This window comes from Mustelus asterias, chromosome 30, assembly GCF_964213995.1.
Source record: "Mustelus asterias chromosome 30, sMusAst1.hap1.1, whole genome shotgun sequence".
Classification (NCBI taxonomy): Eukaryota; Metazoa; Chordata; class Chondrichthyes; order Carcharhiniformes; family Triakidae; genus Mustelus; species Mustelus asterias.
Window position 1 is genome coordinate 6,415,339 of NC_135830.1, and position 19,248 is coordinate 6,434,586.

At 43.8% G+C, this 19,248-nt stretch overlaps 1 protein-coding gene across 1 annotated transcript in view; it reads left to right on the top strand.

Moving 5' to 3' along the window:
• LOC144480723 (uncharacterized) overlaps positions 1-19,248 on the top strand; it is a 62,583-nt gene that overhangs the window by 18,116 nt on the left and 25,219 nt on the right. Inside the window, exons 3-4 of the mRNA XM_078200314.1 lie at positions 10,576-10,621; positions 12,619-13,312. Coding sequence (XP_078056440.1) covers positions 10,576-10,621; positions 12,619-13,312 — 740 coding nt within the window. The remainder of the gene's footprint in view (positions 1-10,575; positions 10,622-12,618; positions 13,313-19,248) is intronic.

A 19,248-nucleotide genomic window follows, 5' to 3' on the forward strand; every position in this document is an offset into this window, starting at 1 on the left:
GAATATCAGTCTCCCAGAATACCAGTATACCTGACTGCCCACCTCCCCGCCCGCCACCCCCAGCCCCCAACCCTGTGTGTGTGTTGTCCCAAGTCTGGAGACTTCCCCACAGTCCCCTGAAAGGTTTAAACTGCCTCTGAGAAAACACCCTTTTAAAAACAAAATCCCCAGCAAGATCCCACAAGGTGCAGTCAGCTGTGTTGAGTGTTTTGTAATTTGGAAAAAGTTTATACAGAGAGAAAGAGAGAGTGAGGCAGAGAGGGGCTGAGGCAGTGAAATCAAACCCCCCGGGACACCCAGAATGAAAATTACACAGCACAAAATCCCAGGATTGCCCCTTTCCAGGTTTTACTGAGAGATTGTCCAACTAAATATTAATTCCTGGGAAAAAGAGGGAGAGAGAGAATAAAGAGAGGTAGATAGAGGAAGGAAATGGAGAGAAAAGCAGAGAGAAATAGACAGAATGGGGGAAAAGCTGTGGAGAGGATGAAATGAAAATCTGAACATCTGTAAACTGAATTGTAAAGGGCTCTGTGAATTTTATTCAACAATTAGGTTCATTGCTCTGTCTCCGACCCCTGTTATTTTAGATTTAAAGCAAACTTATAGACAGTTTCATACATAATTTACTCTGCCACCCACCAAAGGGTTAACCTGTTTGTGACTAATTGCAAAGCCGGGATATTTTAACCCCAGGGTTTCAAACTCCAGCCCCCCACACATCCCACAATCGAACCAGAACTGGTTCATTCGAGGAAGCGAGATTAAAATTAAACCTGGATCAGGGTAATAAAGAGACGACAACTCACATGCGGCCTATAGAACAGGCTTCAGTCCATCCATCCTCCTCTGGAGAAAAGCCCCTTGTCCAAGGATTCTGAGTCCCGTTGCAGTCTTCAAAATTCAAATTCCTGGGGAGAAGAGAGAGAGAAAATAATTAATTAAAATACAAGAAAATGTGTAAATTAAATAGCACAAGAGGCCAGGATTCCCCCTTCTCAGTTACACAATCTCTCAGTAAAATCTAAATATTAATTCTTGGGGAAAAGGGAGAGAAAATAATTAAAGTACCAGAAAATATTTAAATTAAATAGCGCAAGAGCCCAGGATTCCCCTTCTCAGATTTTACTGAGAGATTGTCTAACTAGATATGAATTCTTGGGGAAAAGAGAGAGAAAATTAATTAAATACAAGAAACCATTTAAATTAAATCTCACCGAAACGCAGGATTCCCCCTTCTCAGTTACACAATCTCTCAGAAACATCAGAATGGCATGAACAGAGAGAGAGAAATCTACGAACAGAATCTCCTAAAACTGAATTCAAATATCCACAACCCCCCAGTCCATCCCTGTCTCCCTCTCAGACTCCAGGAGCTGCTCATCTCCCTCTTTCAGTTTGGGAAGGGGCTGCTGATTCCTTCGGGACACTTTTTAAAATCGCCCTCCCAGGATTGATTTCTACAACTCCCTCCATCTCCCTTTCACTATCTCCCTCTCTTTTCTCCCTCTGCTCCTGTCTCTCTTACTCAGTGTAAAGATGGATGTTCCTGTCTAGATCCTTGTCCCTGTCCCCTCTCTTTCTCACGCGTTGTCTCTGTCCATAGCTGTTTCTTTCCCTCTCTCTCATGTACTCTGCATTGAAATGAGCGATGCCATATTCCTGTCTCCCTGTTTACAATAACACAGTTTTTGTTGATTAAAGGTTTAAAGAGACACAAAGGAAGATGGAGCCAGAGAGAGAGAGAGACATTCTGGAGAGTGATGGACAGATATGGAAGAATGCTCGAGAGAGAGAGAGACATTCTGGAGAGTGATGGACAGATATGGAAGAACGCTCGAGAGAGAGAGACATTCTGGTGAGTGATGGACAGATATGGAAGAATGCTCGAGAGGGAGAGATGATTGGAAAGAAACAGGAAGGGAGAGAAAGCTGAAGATAGGGGAAAAATACTGGAGAGAGAGAGAGACAGAGAGAAAAGCAGAGAGAAATAGAATGGGGAAGAAAGCTGTAGAGGGGAAGATAAATGTAAAGGCTGAACTTCAGAAAATTGAATTGTAATGTCCTCTGTGAATCTTATTTAACATTCGGGTAAATCACTCTCTCCCACCCCTGTTATTTTGGATTTGCATCAAACTTTTAGACAGCTTCATATTACAGATATTTAATTTACTCTTTGCCACCCAGCAAAGGGTTAACCTGTTTGTGACTCATTGCAAAGCCGGGATATTTTAACCCCAGGGTTTTAAACTCCACCCCACCCCATCCCACAATCGAACCAGAACTGGTTCGTCCAAGAAAGCGAGATTAAAATTAAACCTGGATCAGGATAATAAAGAGACAACAACTCACTTGCAGCCTATAGAACAGGCCTCAGTCCATCCATCCTCCTCTGGAGAAAAGCCCCTTGTCCAAGGATTTCGAGTCACATTGCAGTCTTCAAAATTCAAATCCCTGGGGAACAGAGAAAATAATTAATTAAAATACAAGAAAATGTTTAAATTAAGTAGCACAAGAGCCCAGGATTCCTCCTTCTAAGATTTCACTGAGAGATTGTCCAACTAAATATTAATTCCTTGGGAAGAGATTGAATATAATTAATTTAAATACAAGAAAATGTTTAAATTTAATACACAAGAGCCCAGGATTCCCCTTTCTCAGTTACACAATCTCTCAGTAAAATCTATATATTAGTTCTTGGCTAAAAGAGAGAGAAATATATTAAAATACCAGAAAATATTTAAATTAAATAGCACAAGAGCCCCAGGATTCCCCCTTCTCAGATTTTACTGAGAGATTGTCCAACAAAATATTATTTCCTGGGAAAAAGAGGGAGAGAGAGAGGGAATAAAAAAAAGAGACAGATAGAGGAAGGAAAGGGATGGAGAGAGAGAAAGCAGAGAGGAAATAGACAGAATGGGGGAAAAGCTGCAGAGAGGACGAAATGAAATTCTGAACTTCTGAAAACTGAATTGTAAAGGCCTCTGTGAATTTTATTCAACAATTAGGAGCAGCGGTCTGTCACCCATCCCTGTTACCTTGGATTTAAAACAAATTGAGACAGTTTCATATTACAGACATTAAATTTACTCTTTGCCACCCACCTAAGGGTTAATGTGTTTGTAACTAATTGCAAAGCCGGGATATTTTAACCCCAGGGTTTCAAACTCCAGCCCCCCCATCCCACAATCGAACCAGGACTGGTTCATCCGAGGAAGCAAGATTAAAATTAAACCTGGATCAGGGTAATAAAGAGACGACAACTCACATGCGGCCTATAGAACAGGCCTCAGTCCATCCTAAAGTGTGGTGACCAGAACTGGGCTCAGTATTCTGTTGTGGCCTCACCAGAGCTTTAGAAACTATCAGAATAACTTCCCTGCTTTTGTTCTCAATTCCCCGATTTCTGAAACCCAAGATCCAAAATGCTCCAAACAAGAATATCAGACCTTTTTGCTTAACATAAAAAGCATTTTAACAACATTCTTAAAGTGGCTAAAGAAGATTTTGTCCAATGAAGGAACAGAAAGAAGCCATTTTGAACTTGCTCTCTCCAAAAGAGAATCCAGAATGTTTGATTCTGGGAAATGAAATTAAAAATAAAGCTGCAGCTACAACAGAGCAAGAAGAAGACATTTCAATGTGGAATTGACTGGAATATTCTCTCTGGATTTAAACAATGGAGGAACTACAAACATGGAAGAAAATAAATTTCAAAACGTGAACTCTGAACAGACTGTTTTCAGAATTGAAAATCCACAACTGAACAGCAATGAGGACTGTCCTCTTGCAGAAGAAACTATAATTATTAAAAATTACTATAATTATTGAAAGAAGAAAACTTTCAGAAAACACTGAAACCAATAATATTTTCCATCTTCAGTGGACTGAATTCCTGGACATGGAACCCAGCAGTGTGCTGTTACCAAGCTGGACTTGTGAATGTGAAGTGGACAATGGAGGGATTATTATGTCTATTGCAGGTTATAAGATAGATCAACAGAGGAAAACAGTGGACTTAGGAACAGGAGTTGGCCATTTGGCCCTTCGAGCCTGCTCCGCCATTCAATAAGATCATGGCTGTTGTTAAGATATACAGTATGTTTTACATTGTAATATTCTAATTGGGATATTATAGAGTGATACATTTCCATTTCTTCCAGGGAATATGTTGTGAAGATCTAGTTTAATAATTCATGTGTTTCAGAAATATTAATTTCGGATTTTTTTAAAAATGTAACAACTGGAAAACCTGGGTTGAGAATCTGATAAAAACACCCTGAGGGAATTTGCAGTCACAAGGTGTGGCCCATGTTGGTTTGAGAAGTCAAAGCGAGAAGGGTAAGAACAAGTGTAACACGGCAGCTGGGCTCTTTTAGCTGGAGACATTGGGTCTGACAATTTTTTTCCTGTCTTTGTTCGAGAGGGGAATTCACGCAGACCTCAAGAAAAAAGGTTTGGTTCTGAAACTAAAAGCTAATTAATTTAAACATCTTTTGGACAGCTGTGGGAGTGGGAGCTGTGAACCAGCTGTGGGACCAGGAGCTGTGAACCAGCTGTGGGACCGGGAGCTGTGAACCAGCTGTGGGAGTGGGAGCTGTGAACCAGCTGTGGGAGTGGGAGCTGTGAACCAGCTGTGGGAGTGGGAGCTGTGAACCAGCTGTGGGACCAGGAGCTGTGAACCAGCTGTGGAACCGAGAGCTGTGAACCAGCTGTGGGAGTGGGAGCTGTGAACCAGCTGTGGGACCGGGAGCTGTGAACCAGCTGTGGGACCAGGAGCTGTGAACCAGCTGTGGGAGCGGGAGCTGTGAACCAGCTGTGGGAGCGGGAGCTGTGAACCAGCTGTGGGAGTGGGAGCTGTGAACCAGCTGTGGGAGTGGGAGCTGTGAACCAGCTGTGGGAGTGGGAGCTGTGAACCAGCTGTGGGACCGGGAGCTGTGAACCAGCTGTGGAACCGAGAGCTGTGAACCAGCTGTGGGAGTGGGAGCTGTGAACCAGCTGTGGGACCGGGAGCTGTGAACCAGCTGTGGGACCAGGAGCTGTGAACCAGCTGTGGGAGCGGGAGCTGTGAACCAGCTGTGGGAGCGGGAGCTGTGAACCAGCTGTGGGAGCGGGAACTGTGAACCAGCTGTGGGAGCGGGAGCTGTGAACCAGCTGTGGGAGCGGGAGCTGTGAACCAGCTGTGGGAGCGGGAGCTGTGAACCAGCTGTGGGAGCGGGAGCTGTGAACCAGCTGTGGGAGCGGGAGCTGTGAACCAGCTGTGGGAGCGGGAGCTGTGAACCAGCTGTGGGAGCGGGAGCTGTGAACCAGCTGTGGGAGCGGGAGCTGTGAACCAGCTGTGGGAGCGGGAGCTGTGAACCAGCTGTGGGAGCGGGAGCTGTGAACCAGCTGTGGGAGCGGGAGCTGTGAACCAGCTGTGGGAGCGGGAGCTGTGAACCAGCTGTGAGACCAGAAGCCGAGGAGGTCATTAGGAACCATGGGTGTTCCCAATGTTTAAATCCCCCAGCAAGAAGGCAGTGAAGCCCATGCTTGGATTGAGGAGTCCATGTTTTGAGTCAATTTTGAAATCTCAAAGGAAAGTTGGAGAGTTGTTTAGCCGAAAGCTAATAGAAGGATCCTCATGAAATCTTGGAGCCTGGAGAATAGCTGGAATACTGAGGAGAATTAAAGTGAATTCTGGGAGCTTTGACATACCTTTGGGATTTGTCCCAGGAACAGAAGTGAATGTACATTCAAGATATTAAGTATAAGGGCATTCTTGTCGAGGAGTAAGGGTTTAAAAAGTACAAAAAAGGAAAAATGCTGCAAAACCTCAGCAGGTCTGGCAGCATCTGTAGAGAGTGAAAACAGAGTTCATGTTTTGAGTCAGAACTGAGTTTACAGAATAAATCTTTACAAAATATAATTCATCGAGCTGGTTTTTAATATTCTGTTTATATTCAGTAAAGTTTGATTTTGTTTAAAAACCTGGAATCTTGTGATGGGTGTTTGGATTTCTCACTGAACGTTAATGTTCTTGACCCGAATTATAACACACACAATATTTCAAAACAATTTGAAAAATAAAAACATGGTCTTTATTTTGTACAAAGTATTACATTATAAAACACCCCTCATCGAGGATCTACAATAATTTCTCAGCTCGATCACCAGTGAAACAATCAGATAAATGAATAAAAATTGTACTAATTGTCGTCCCTTCTAAATCAGGAGGGTTATCCCCAGCACAGAGGGTCATTTGGAATTTTTCCCGCAGACCAATTAACAGGGATTATACTCTCCAACCATCTCTGAAGTGAATTCTTTACATGAATCGTCCAGGCCAGTGCAGTTATCAACTTGCAGTTTGGCTGATCAGCTGAGATTTTCTGCAGCATTTCATCGATCACCGAGTGATTCCTTTCACAGAGTCCATCACTGAAAGGACTTTCAGCTGCCGTGTTCCTGACCAGAATGTTGATGTTTTCACACACGTCTCAAAACTCATCATTCAGAAACTGAGCTGGTGCCACAGCTCCAGCCCCAAGGGCCAAGGGAAGGTTCACTGTTGGGATGTGATGGCATCCTCCAATAATTTTTATACATTGTACACTTTGTCTCTTGTATGAGTCTCAGATACTCTTCATCAACTGCTCCTGCATCTTGAAGCAGGATTTTTAATCTTTGGCAAGTAGTGTGAACAAATTGTGTAGTTTTAAGATAATTTGCATCTTCCCCTTCTGATTTTTATCAAAGCTTTCATTATTCCTTCTCAAACATTCAGATTGGAAACGTCAGGTATTTTTAAACATTCTCTGTCACCACGTTATAATCCTGACCGCTTTCTGGTGAAGGAGGAAACTGGTTCCAATCTTTACTTGGTATAGATTTATTCACAGAGTGAAACATTGCAGGTATATAACTCCTAATACCATTCCATGCTCTGTCAGTAAGTGTCTATATGTGCTCATGTAAACATCTAATCAATGTCCACTGCTTGTATATATTTAACCCCAAATTATACAATTAACACCCACAGTCAGAGTATTTAAAAGGTCTCTAATCGGTGTGACTGCCATAATGTCTCAGCAGGTTGGATGACTCAGTGAATCCTTTCCTACACTCCGAGCAGGTGAACAGCCTCTCTCCTCCGTGTGAACTTGCTTGTGTTTCCGCAGGCTGGAAGGATCAGCAAATCCCTTCCCACATTCAGAGCAGGTGAAAGGCTTCTCCCCAGTGTGAACTCGACGGTGTGCGCGCAGACTGGATGACTCAGTGAATCCTTTCCCACACACACAGCAGGTGAATGGCCTCTCCCCGGTGTGAACTCGCCGGTGTTTCCAGAGGCTGGAGGAATCAGTGAATCCCTTCCCACACTCAGTGCAACTGAATGGTCTCTCTCCAGAGTGAATTCGCTGGTGTGTCAGCAGACTAGTGGACCTAGTAAATCCCTTCCCACACACAGAGCAGGGAAACGGCCTCTCTCCAGTGTGAACTGCCCGGTGTCGCAGCAAGGTTGATAACTGAGTGAATCCCTTCCCACACACGGAGCAGGTGAATGACCTCTCCCCAGTGTGAACTGCCTGGTGGTTCTGTAGGGTAAATGATGCACTGAATCCTTTCCCACACACGGTGCAGGTGAACGGCCTCTCCCCGGTGTGGACTCGCTGATGTATCAGCAGGTGAGATGACCGAGTGAATCCCTTCCCACAGTCAGAGCAGGTGTACGGCCTCTGCCCGGTGTGTATTCGCTGGTGTCTCCGCAGGTTGGATGAAAGAGTGAATCCCTTCCCACACACTGAGCAAGCAAATGACCTCTCCCCAGTGTGAACTCGCTTGTGTCTCCGGAGGCTGGATGAATCCCCGAACCTCTTCCCACACTCAATGCAGGTGAAAGGCCTCTCCCCCGTGTGAATGCGTCCGTGTGTCAGAAGACGGGATGAATCAGTGAAACCCTTCCCACATTCAGAGCAGGTGAATGGCCTCTCCCCAGTGTGAATTTTCTGATGTGTCACCAGGTTGGATAACTGAGAGAACCCTTTCCCACAATCAGGGCAGGTGAATGGCTTCTCCCCAGTGTGACTGCGTCGATGAATCTCCAGCTCACACGGTGCTTTGAATCTTTTTCCACAGTCCCCACATTTCCACTGTTTCTCCCTGATGCGGGAGGCCTTCTGTCCCTCCAGGTTTGACAATCAGTTGAAGCCTCGTCCTCACCGAGAACAGATGTACACTCCCTCTCAATGTAAATGGGGCAATGCTTTTCAGGCTGTGTAACCTGAACACACACTCAGGTTTGTACTTCTCAGTGCTTTTCCAGTCACACTAATGTTCAATCTTTTTCCACAGAAAAAAAACCAAACAATAAACAATTCTTCTCGAGTCAAAGGCCAATGATATTCACGTTGTGATTAATCGAGTGACTCTGTCAGATCTGAACGTAATGTTTTGTTTTGATATTTCTGTCCTGCAAATCCTCCCCTTCTAATATCCTGTGAAAGAAGTTTTCAAAAGTCAACACCATGCACATAGAAAATAAATTCAGAATGGACAATTCTCGATTCATTTAAACTATTTTCTATTCTTTTATTCCTGAAAAGTTGTAAATTTCTGTCCCACACATTCTGCACCGAATCTTCACCCTCCCGATTCTGCTGAAGCTGCTGGTTCACACTCCAGGGCACAAAGACCTGAAAATCTTCAGGCAAGCTGTTCACCTATATATCCCTTATATTCATATAGAACTGGACTATAATTTGTGTAAAAGTGCTATATTACGTTATTAGAGAGAGGTCGGGAATATGTGTAGAAAGTTTGTTTGGACTTCAAGTGGTCATAAACTGGAATTCACCCCACATGCGGATGGTGGAAGCAGAGAGAACCCATGATTTCAAATGATGTTGGTCATTCAAAAGAAATAAACCTGTAGGACAGTGATACAGAGGGGGAATGGGACCCACTGGTTGTTCTATGGAGAGTTGACATGGACTCGAGTTGCCAAATGGACTCTTTTTGTGCTGCAATGTCTCACTGACTGGAAATATATAACACAACTATATTACTATATTCCAAGAATAGAAATAAAAAATAAATGTACTTTACTGCAGCACCAAAAATAATACATCTAACATGTACAATAACAAAACTAGAAATACCTCTGTTATGATCTCCATAGAGACTGATAATCTTCAAATAAACAATTTCCCAGACAATCCCAATGGAATAAACCAAAGAATAAGGTTTCATTCATTTCATACTTTTACTGCAATAATCAAACTAAAATCAACATAAATGAAGCATGCATTCACAGACAATGGTACTTGAGCAGACAGGATAAATTTGACTTTAAATAGTTCAGACAATAACAACAGGTTCCACAAAATCACAAAGATTTACAAATGTTTACAAATATTTACAAGCATCACGAACCAGCCTCCCATCCATTGACTCTGATTACACTGCTCGCTGCCTTGGCAAAGCAGCCAGCATAATTAAGAACCCCACGCACCCCGGACATTCTCTCTTCCACCTTCTTCCATAGGGAAAAAGATACAAAAGTCTGAGGTCACGTACCAACCGACACAAGAACAGCTTTGTCCCTGCTGCTGTCAGACTTCTGAATGGACCTACCTTGCATGAAGTTGATCTTTCTCTGCACCCTAGCTATAACTGTAACACTACATTCTGCACTCTCTTGTTTCCTTCTCTATGAACGGTATGCTTTGTCTGGATAATGTGCAAGAAACAATACTTTTCACTATGTTAATACATGTGACAATAATAAATAAAATAAAATAAAACATTTCCCCCCTCCACATATTTGGCTCTAATTCCAGTTACAGAGTCCCAAAACTCTCTAAATTTCCCAGGTATAGGTTCAGCTCCTTTCCCTTTACAGGAGGTTGGACTGGACTCTTTCCCGACAGCCCATTTCCACAGGCAGCTCCAGGAGTCACAGCCTCTGGATCTCTCACTGGTCGATTCTCCCAATCAGCCTTTTTGTTCTGCTTTTTCCAGCTGCTCAGACTCCCTCCCCATCTCCCACTCACAGCTTCACTGTTCACTGAACTCTTCCCTTCCCTCCTGAACACCTCTCACACCCTGCCTGTTCTTTATCTGCAACACAAACTGTTTTACTCACAGATGTGGGTCACAGGAAGAAGGTTCAGTCTGTGTGAAGCTCAACCTCCTATGTCACAAAGCCCACCCACTGATTGGCTGGAGTACAAGAGTCCTTCCGGTCTGCCAGGGCTCCCGATTGGCCAGAACTCGGGAGAGGGGCATCAATGGATCTCTTTCCGGGGGGGGGGGGGAGGGGGTGGAGAGGAGACAGCGTCCGAGCCTGCGCACTGGAACCTCAGGACGTCACCGTGGAGCAGATTGATTCCTATTGGCTGCTTCAGGCTGGGCTCCATTGTGACGTCACAACGCGGAAGTTGGCCAATGAGCTTCAGAGTGAAACTCCCTCCTCTGGACAACATCTGGGAGGAAATCAATGTTTCCCCCTTTCCATTTCTTTTCTCATTCTGGGGGAAATTGGGAACTTGCAGCAACTGAAGGGAAAGGAAGTGAATCCTGGGAGACTGCAGACTCTGAAAACGTTACAGACGGACACCAGAATTAGGAGCAGGACTAGGCCCAGGTATCTTTTTCTTTCTCTCTCAAAGACATAGACAACCTTTAACTCCCTAAGTTTGACAGATTTATTTATCTGGATAATAGGATAGCCTCTTACCCAATGTTCACAATTAAAGGGGGAGTTTCCCAGGAGAGGGCTAATATTTAAATGAACAGTAAATTAGTATGGGACAGAGATATGTTTAACATAGTTATATGTTATATACTATGTTATTTATGATTCCCTATTTCTTGTCTTGGAATATATAGCACTTTGTCAATGTTACCTATTTGATTCGATTTATTATTGTCCCTTGTCCAAAAATGTGCGGATAAAAGCAAATTACTGCAGATGCTGGAATCTGAAACCAAAAGAGAAAATGCTGGAAAATCTCAGCAGGTCTGGCAGCATCTGTAAGGAGAGAAAAGAGCTGACGGTTCGAGTCCAGATGACCCTTTGTCAAAGCTAAAAGGCATAGAAAGTGGGAGATATTTAAGCTGCAGGGTGAGGGACTGAAAGATGAGTCATAGCCACAAAAACCAGGGGAAAAGGCTGCTAATGGCTCTGAGAGAATAAAGGGTGTGAATGGCCTGATGGCAGAGAAGCTGAAATCAGCGGGTAAGCTGTGACAGATGAAGATGTGGGGGGCGGGGGGGGGGGGGGGGGGTTGGAGGAAGAATGGGTGGGAGAGAGGTAATATTTAAGGAAAGGGGAAGCAAAGGAGTTTCTGTGGCTATGACTCATCTTTCATTCCCTCACCCTGCGTATAAATATCTCCCACTTTCTATGCTTTTTAGCTTTGACAAAGTGTCATCTGGGCTCGAAATGTCAGCTCTTTTCTCTCCTTACAGATGCTGCCAGACCTGCCGAGATTTTCCAGCATTTTCTCTTTTGGTTCCAAAGATGTGTGGGTTAGGTTGATTGACCATAATAAATTGACCATAGTGTCGGGCGATTAGCAGGGTAAATGTGTGGGGTTGTGGGAATAGGGCCTGGGTGGGATTGTGGTTGGTACAGACTCGGTGGCCGAATGGCCTCCTTCTGCACTGTAGGGATTCTATTCTTGGATTAGTGTATAATGAAAAGTATTGTTTTTTGCGTGCTATACAGGCGAAGCATACTGTACATAGAAAAGGAAAGGAGAGGTAGAGTATGTAGTGTTACAGTCATGCAAAATTACAGCATAGAAGGAATCCATTTGGCAACTCAAATCCATGGCAACTCTCTGCAGAGCAATTCAGTCAGTTCCATTCTCCCTCTATATCCTCATTCTCCTGAGTTTCATGTCACAAATAGGCAGTCTTGATGATGATGATATGTGGCTGGAAGCTCATCTTGGGGTGAAATATTTCACCCCAAGACAGTTGCTAGGAAGAGGGGTAGATTTGGTGGTGAGAGAGTGGAATTTGTAGTGGGAACTGAACTCAATGGGTTCAGTCTTCCCAGTATTTATATGGAAGAATTTTCTGTTCTTTTAGTACTGGATGTCAGACAAGTCAGGATGGTGTGTGAGTTAAAAGCGAACTTGGAGGTGATGGTGTTCACATCTACCTGCTACCTTGGTCCTTATAGGTGATGGAGATTGAGAGTTTGGGAGATTCTGTCAAAGTTCCCGTCGAGTTATAGATGTTTGAAATCCCTCTTCTTCGCCACTGCCTCTCCCACTTCTCTCTGTCACCTCACACAGTGCCCAGATTCTTGTGTAGACCCAGACCAGGTGGCACATACCCTTCCCTGAAGGACCTTAGTGACTCAGTTGGGTTTTTATGACAATTCAGCAGCTTTTATGTTTACCCTTTCCTCACTCCGGTCCCACAAAATACCAGATTCATTCAGCTCAATTTCACAACTTGCCTTTGTGTTTTTGTGGGTTCTCTCTCACTCCCTTTTTGCTGTTTTAAATCAGTTTGATTTAGAAGAGGAGGATTTGCAGTGGGGAAACGCAAACCAAACGTGGTATCAGAACCTGATGGAGTTGGCCAAGTTATTGTAACCTGAATATCATTGTGTTTTGAATATAGAAGAAAACAGCGCCATCCACAGTGGAGAGAAACTGTACACGTGTTGTGTGTGTGGACAAGACTTCAACCAATCATCCAGCCTTTCGGAACATAATTACAGTCACAACAAGGAGATGGCATGGCAATGTGAGGACTGTGGGAAGGGATTCAAATACCCATCGCAGCTGGAAACTCATCGACGCCGTCACACTGGGGAGAGGCCATTCACCTGCTCCCGATGCGGGAGGGGATTCATTCAGTCATCCAGCTTGCGTATACACCAAAGGATTCACACTAAGGAGAGACCATTCAGCTGCTGTGTGTGCGGGAAGGGATTCAATCAGTCATTCAACCTAGCATTACACAAGCGAGTTCACACTGGGGAGAGGCCGTTCACTTGCTCCCAGTGTGGGAAGAGATTCAGTCAGTCAGCCAACCTAGCAAAACACCGGCGAATTCACACTGAGGCCAGACCATTCACCTGCTCTGTGTGTGGGAAGAAATTCAAGGAGTCATCCAACCTAGCAAAACACCAGCGAGTTCACACTGGGGAGAGGCCATTCGTCTGTTCCCAGTGTGGGAAGGGATTTACTCACTCAGCCAATCTGCTGAGACACCAACGAATTCACACTGGAGAGAAGCCATTCATCTGCTGTGTGTGTGGGAAGGGATTCAGTCAGTCGTCCACTCTGCTGACACATCAGCGAATTCATAAGTAATTATTGTGATTGGATTTTGCTGTTTTTCATATTCAGACTGAACCACATTCATTTGAGTCTATTTCTGCTGAATTGAAAAATAACCCCAGCTCTGTTACATAGAAACATGCATAGAAAATAGAATCAGGAATAGGCCATTCGGCCCTTCAAGCCTGCTCCACCATTCATTATTATCATGGCTGATCATCAAAATCAATATCCTGATCCTGCCTCTTCTCCCCCACCCCTCCTCATCCATATCCCTTGATACCTTTAGCCCCAAGAGCCAAATCTACTTCCTTCCTGAAATCCTTCGAGGAGCAGTGCTCCGAAAGCTTATGGCTTTTGCTACCAATAAACCTGTTGGACTTTAACCTGGTGTTGTGAGACTTCTTACTAGATGGAATTTAACACAGACAAACGTGAGGTGATGTAATTTGGAAGGTCTACTGCAGAAGGAAAGTATACAGTAAATGCTAGAGTCCTTAGAAATGTTGGCGCACAGAGGGATTTAAGTGTGCAGATCCACAGTACCCTGAACGTGGCAACTCAGGTGGACAAAGTGGTCAAGAGGGCGAATCGCATGCTGGTCTTAAATCGGTCGAGACGCTGAGTATAAGAATTGGGAAAACATGTTGCAGCTGTATAAGACTTTGGTTATGCTGACCCTAGCAACTTCCCTACTACCTACATTAGGCTCAGTAGTCTATAGTTCCCCATTTTCTCGCTTCCTCCCTTTTTGAATCATGGGATATTCTTTTGTGAATTCAGAAGCAAAGTACGAATTTAGTTCCTCAGCCACTTCTTTATTCCCCGTTATGAATTCTCCTGTTTCTGACTGTAAAGGGCCTACATTCGTTTTGTCAACCTTTTTCTCTTTACATACCTATAGAACCTTTTACACTCAGTTTTTATGTTCCCCACTAGCTTACTTTCATATTCTAATTTCTCCTTCTGAACCAATTCCTTGGTCCTCCTTTGCTGTATTGTAAACTGCTCCCAATCCTCAGGTCTTTTGCTTTTTCTTGCCAATTTTTATGCTTCTTCTTGGAATCTAATGCTCTCTCTAATTTCCCTTGGAAGCAATGGTTTGGCTACAGTTCCTTTTCCACTCTTGTGCCAAATAGGAGTAAACAACTTTAAGTTCACCTACTTGTTCCTTAAATGCCTACCGTGGGTGGCACAGTGGCATAGTGGTTCGCAATGCTGCCGGGTTCAATTCCTGGCTTGGGTCACTGTCTCTGTGGAGTTTGCATGTTCTCCCCGTGTCCGCGTGGGTTTCCTCCGGGTGCTCCGGTTTCCTCCCAAATTCTGAAAGACGTGTTGTTAGATGCATTGACCCGAACAGGCGCCGGACTGTGGCGACGAGGGGAATTTCACAGTAACTTCATTGCAGTGTTAATGTCAGCCTTACTTGTGACTAATAAACTTTAACATTGTCTGTCCACTGTCCTTCCTTTCAGTCATGTTTCCCAGTCCATCATAGCCAATTCATGCCTCAATCCATTATAGTTACCTTTACTGAAATTCAGGACTCTGGTGTCAGAATCAACTACATCATTATCCACTTTGACAAAGAATTCTATCATATTACGGTTGCTCATCCCCAAGGGTTCTCTCACAACTAGATTGTCAATCCTTTCTCATTGCACAATACCCAGTTCAAGATGGCATGCTCCCTTAGCTCCTCAAAAGTATTGGGCCAGAAGACCACTCCAAAAATTCCTCCTCTATTGTAATGTGATTAATTTGATCACCCAATCTGTATGCAGATTAAAGTCACCTATAATCACAGATATTTATTTAACACATGCATCTCTGATTTCCTGTCTAATGCTTTTCCCAACATTACCATTAATTTGGTAGTCTGTATACCACACCCACAAATGTTTTTTGCCCCTTGGTGTGGCTTAACTTGACCCATACATATTCCACATATCATCCTTAATTAACAATGCAACTCCACCATGTTTTTGTTTATGTCTGTCCTTCCTAAACACTGAATAGCCCTCAATGTTTAGTTCCCATCCTTGGTCACCTTGGAGCTATGTCTCTGTAGTCCCAACTGTATTATACCCCTTTACATCTAACTGTGCAACAAATTCATCCATTTTATTTTGAATGCTCCAAGCGTTCATGTACAAAACCTTCAGGCTAGTCCTTTTAACATTTGTTGTCCAGTTCCTACCATTTTTTACTGTGTCCGTATCTGATTCTGGCTCTCAATTCTCTGCCTATCACTTTTCTTATTCTTCTTGCTGTCTTTTTCTCTTGTTCTTGATACCCTCTGCTCTGAATCCTTACATAGGTTTCCATCTCCCTGCCATTTTAGTTTAAACCTTCCCAATGACTCAACAAGTACACCCCCAACCCCCCAAGCACATCAGTCCTGGCCCTGTCCAGTTTGTACTGGTCCCACCTTCCCCAGAACCAGTCGCAATGTCCCAGGAATCTGAAACCCTGCCTCTCACATCATCTTTTCAGCCAGGTATTCACCCAATATATCCTGCTGTTTCGAGTCTGAGTAGCACATGGCACTGGTAGCAATCCTGAGATAATGTTAATATAGTCAGTCTTAGAGGATTTGTGGCCAGGAAACTCTCACAAAACATCAGATCAGGATTGGATGTAGCCACAGAATTTATCATAACCTGAAAAGTAGCAAGTTTTGAACATGGAAGAAATCAGCATCATTGATAACCAGTCACATTTGGCAGAAACCATGGAAATGTGGAGACTATAAAGAGATATTCAATTAACCATCAGAGCTGGAAACCACACTGGGGAAATGCCCTTTACCTGCTCTGAGTAAGGCAAGGGATCATTCAGTCTTCTCAGCTTGTTAGACACCAGTGGGTTTAAACTGGGGAGATGTCATTTATCTGCTTCAAGTGTGGGAAGTGTGATGGTCGTGTTGCAGTGGGTGTATGTTTTTCTGCTGAGGGGGAATGTTTAAAAATCCAGCTTTATTCTGCAGGTATCTGGTGTGTCTATGTCTCTCAAGGGTTGTGAAAGCTGGGAATCAGTTACTTTGATAGAGCTGATGGGCTTTTGTTTAAACAAGACATTCCTCTGGGATTTCTAGATTTGATTGACAGGTCATGTGATAGTGGGTGTTTGCAGGGAGAAAGAAGCTTTTGCAGTTCTGATCGTTTGAAGATAGAGGGTTTCTACAAGCTGCTCTGAGACTTGTTGTCTTTCTGAAAGCGTTAAGACTATCTACACTCAACTATATTTATGGTTACTAACTATATTTAAGGTGGCACTTACAACTATAAGAGTAATGTTGCTCATTTGGAACTGAAATAGTGATAAGTTAGAAATTAAGATTGTTTCTTTGCATTTTTAAATGTTGTTCAACTGTTAATGATTAAGCTGATTCATTTGTTAGAGTTATATTTAAACTGTGATATTAAATAAAGTTAGCTTTACTATGAAATATCCCTAATTTGTCAGTGGAATTTCTCCTCGTCAGAAGCATCCTATCCTCACATTTATGCCGAAATAAAAAAATTGCTGGGGTCTCGCCTGGCTTCCGAATGTAATTTAGGGGCTCCGGGTCCAGGACCCTAACAGAAGGGATTCACTCACGCACCTGGCAAACAGGAGAGATCTTAAAAATGCCCAGACTGTGGGAGCTGCTATAAAAGTTTTATAGAATCCCTACATTGCAGAAGGAGGCCATTCGGCCCATTGAGTCTGCACCAATCACAATCCCTCCCAGGCCCTATTCCCGTAACCCCACATATTTACCCCTGACACTCGGGTCAATTTAGCATGGCCAATCAAACAAACCTGCAAATCTTTGGACTGTGGGAGGAAACTGGAGCACCCAGAGGAAACCCATGCAGATGGGGAGAATGTGCAAACTCCACACAGACAGTGACACGAGGGCAGAATTGAACCCAGATCCCTGGCGCTATGTGGCAGCAGTGCTAACCATTGTGTCACCGTGTCACCCAAAATTGTGGATTACTAATGTCTCATCAATGTTTTCACACTGATGAGAGACTGGGTTCAGGGGATCATTTCAACTCACTGTATACCAAGTTCACATTGGGGAGGGGCTGTTCACCTGCTTTGAGTTTGGGAAGATATTCACTGTTTTGAGGTCAGATTTGCAGTGTCTAGTTTTGGGGTCACTGTGGATAGTTTTCTCTGACTTACCGTTACCTGTTTAAAGATGAAGAAGGAGTTTTAAGAAGGAGACAACAGTAACTCTCATCCTGTTCAACATGAAACTAAACTCACTGTTAATTCCTCCTCAGTAACAATTTTAAACACAAAGTTTGCAGGCAGGATTGAAGTGGGGACTTTCTCCTGTAAAATTGCAGTGATAATGAGTGCCCTGGGGAAATGAGTGTGAATTCCCCAGCCCCGGACACAGGGGAACTGACCATCCATCTCCAGCTCTAATTCCAGTTTGAAAAGCAACCCTCGACCACCACCCTCTGTCTCCGACCAGCAAGCCAATTTTGTATTCAATTTTTGATTTGATTTATTATTGTAACCCCCTGCTGATCACGATATGGGGCTACTATTTAACTGTTCGATTGACAGGATCCTGAATTCCTAGCAGTTGATGGTGAGCTGGCTAAATTTCCTGTTTACCCATAAAGGCCAGTACAGGCTTGCATGAAAAGGATTTGAGTATGTTTAGCGCGGTGCCTCCAAAAATGTTATTGAGATAAACCTTATAATGAGAAAAGGTTCGGAACAACAAGGTAAACGGAATAACAAAAAAATTTAATAACAAATATAATTAGCAGATATAAACAAGTAAAGAATCCCAACTGAAGATTTTCCAAATAACAGTTTCAAGCTGAGAAATGATTAGATTATCACCAAGCACTTTGAATTTTAAACGTTGGGGCCCATCCGTTGGTGCACATCGGAAGGAAACCACATTCTGTTACCGTTCCTGTCTGATAGTACTCACTTAACCCCGAGACACACACAGTCCAGACGGGTCTATGAGAGGGAAGATGATGGAGCAAGCACACGAGGCAGAGGTGCCGCGAGCCATCTGTGTAGTAACACAGATCCCGTGCGCTGAAGGCTGTCCTCCTCGGCAGTCATGAAAAACCAAGCAGTTCTACCTGAGAAAGGTTCACTTCGAACTGAGTTTTTACTGCCTCCGAAAAGCTTCTCTCCAAAAACGTGGCTGTCCCTCTTCTGCACACTCCCTCCTCAGCTCTGCAGCTGCTTCACTTCCTGGCGCCTTTTTTTCCTCCCGCCCCCAGAGCAATCCCATTGGCCCAGCCCACATCACTCAACCAACAGCATCCTGTTCACAGCACCCGCCCGGCAAACAGGACACTGAAACCCACAAGGGACAAAGAACACTGGTAAATGTCTTCCCCACAAATTGTCCTCAGTCCCTTACATTATTGTCATATGTATTAGTATACAGTGAAAAGTATTGTTTCTTGCACACTGTACAGACAAAGCATACTGTTCATAGAGAAGGAAATGAGAGAGTGCAGGATGTAGTGTTACAGTCATAGCTTGGGTGTAGAGAAAGATCAATTTAGTGCAAGGTAGGCCCATTCACAAGTCTGGCTAGTTCTCCATGGATCCCATGTGGTCTAACCTTAACTGGCCAGTCTACCATAGGTACCTTGTCGAAGGCCTTGCTGAAGTCCATGTAGACAACATCTACTGCACCGTCCTCATCTATTTTTTTTTGGTCACCCTTTCAAAAAGCTCTGTTAAATTTTTAAGACACAATTTCCCACGCACAAAGCGATGCTGACAATCCGTAATCAGCCTTTGCCTTTCCAAATACATGTAGATCCTGTCTCTCAGACTACCGTCCAACAACTTACCCACCCTGACATTAGGATCACCAGTCTGTAGTTCCCTGGCTTTTCCCTGCTGCCTTTCTCAAATAACAGTGTAACATTTGCCTCTCTCCAGTCTTCTGGCACCTCACCCGTGGTTGTTGATGATA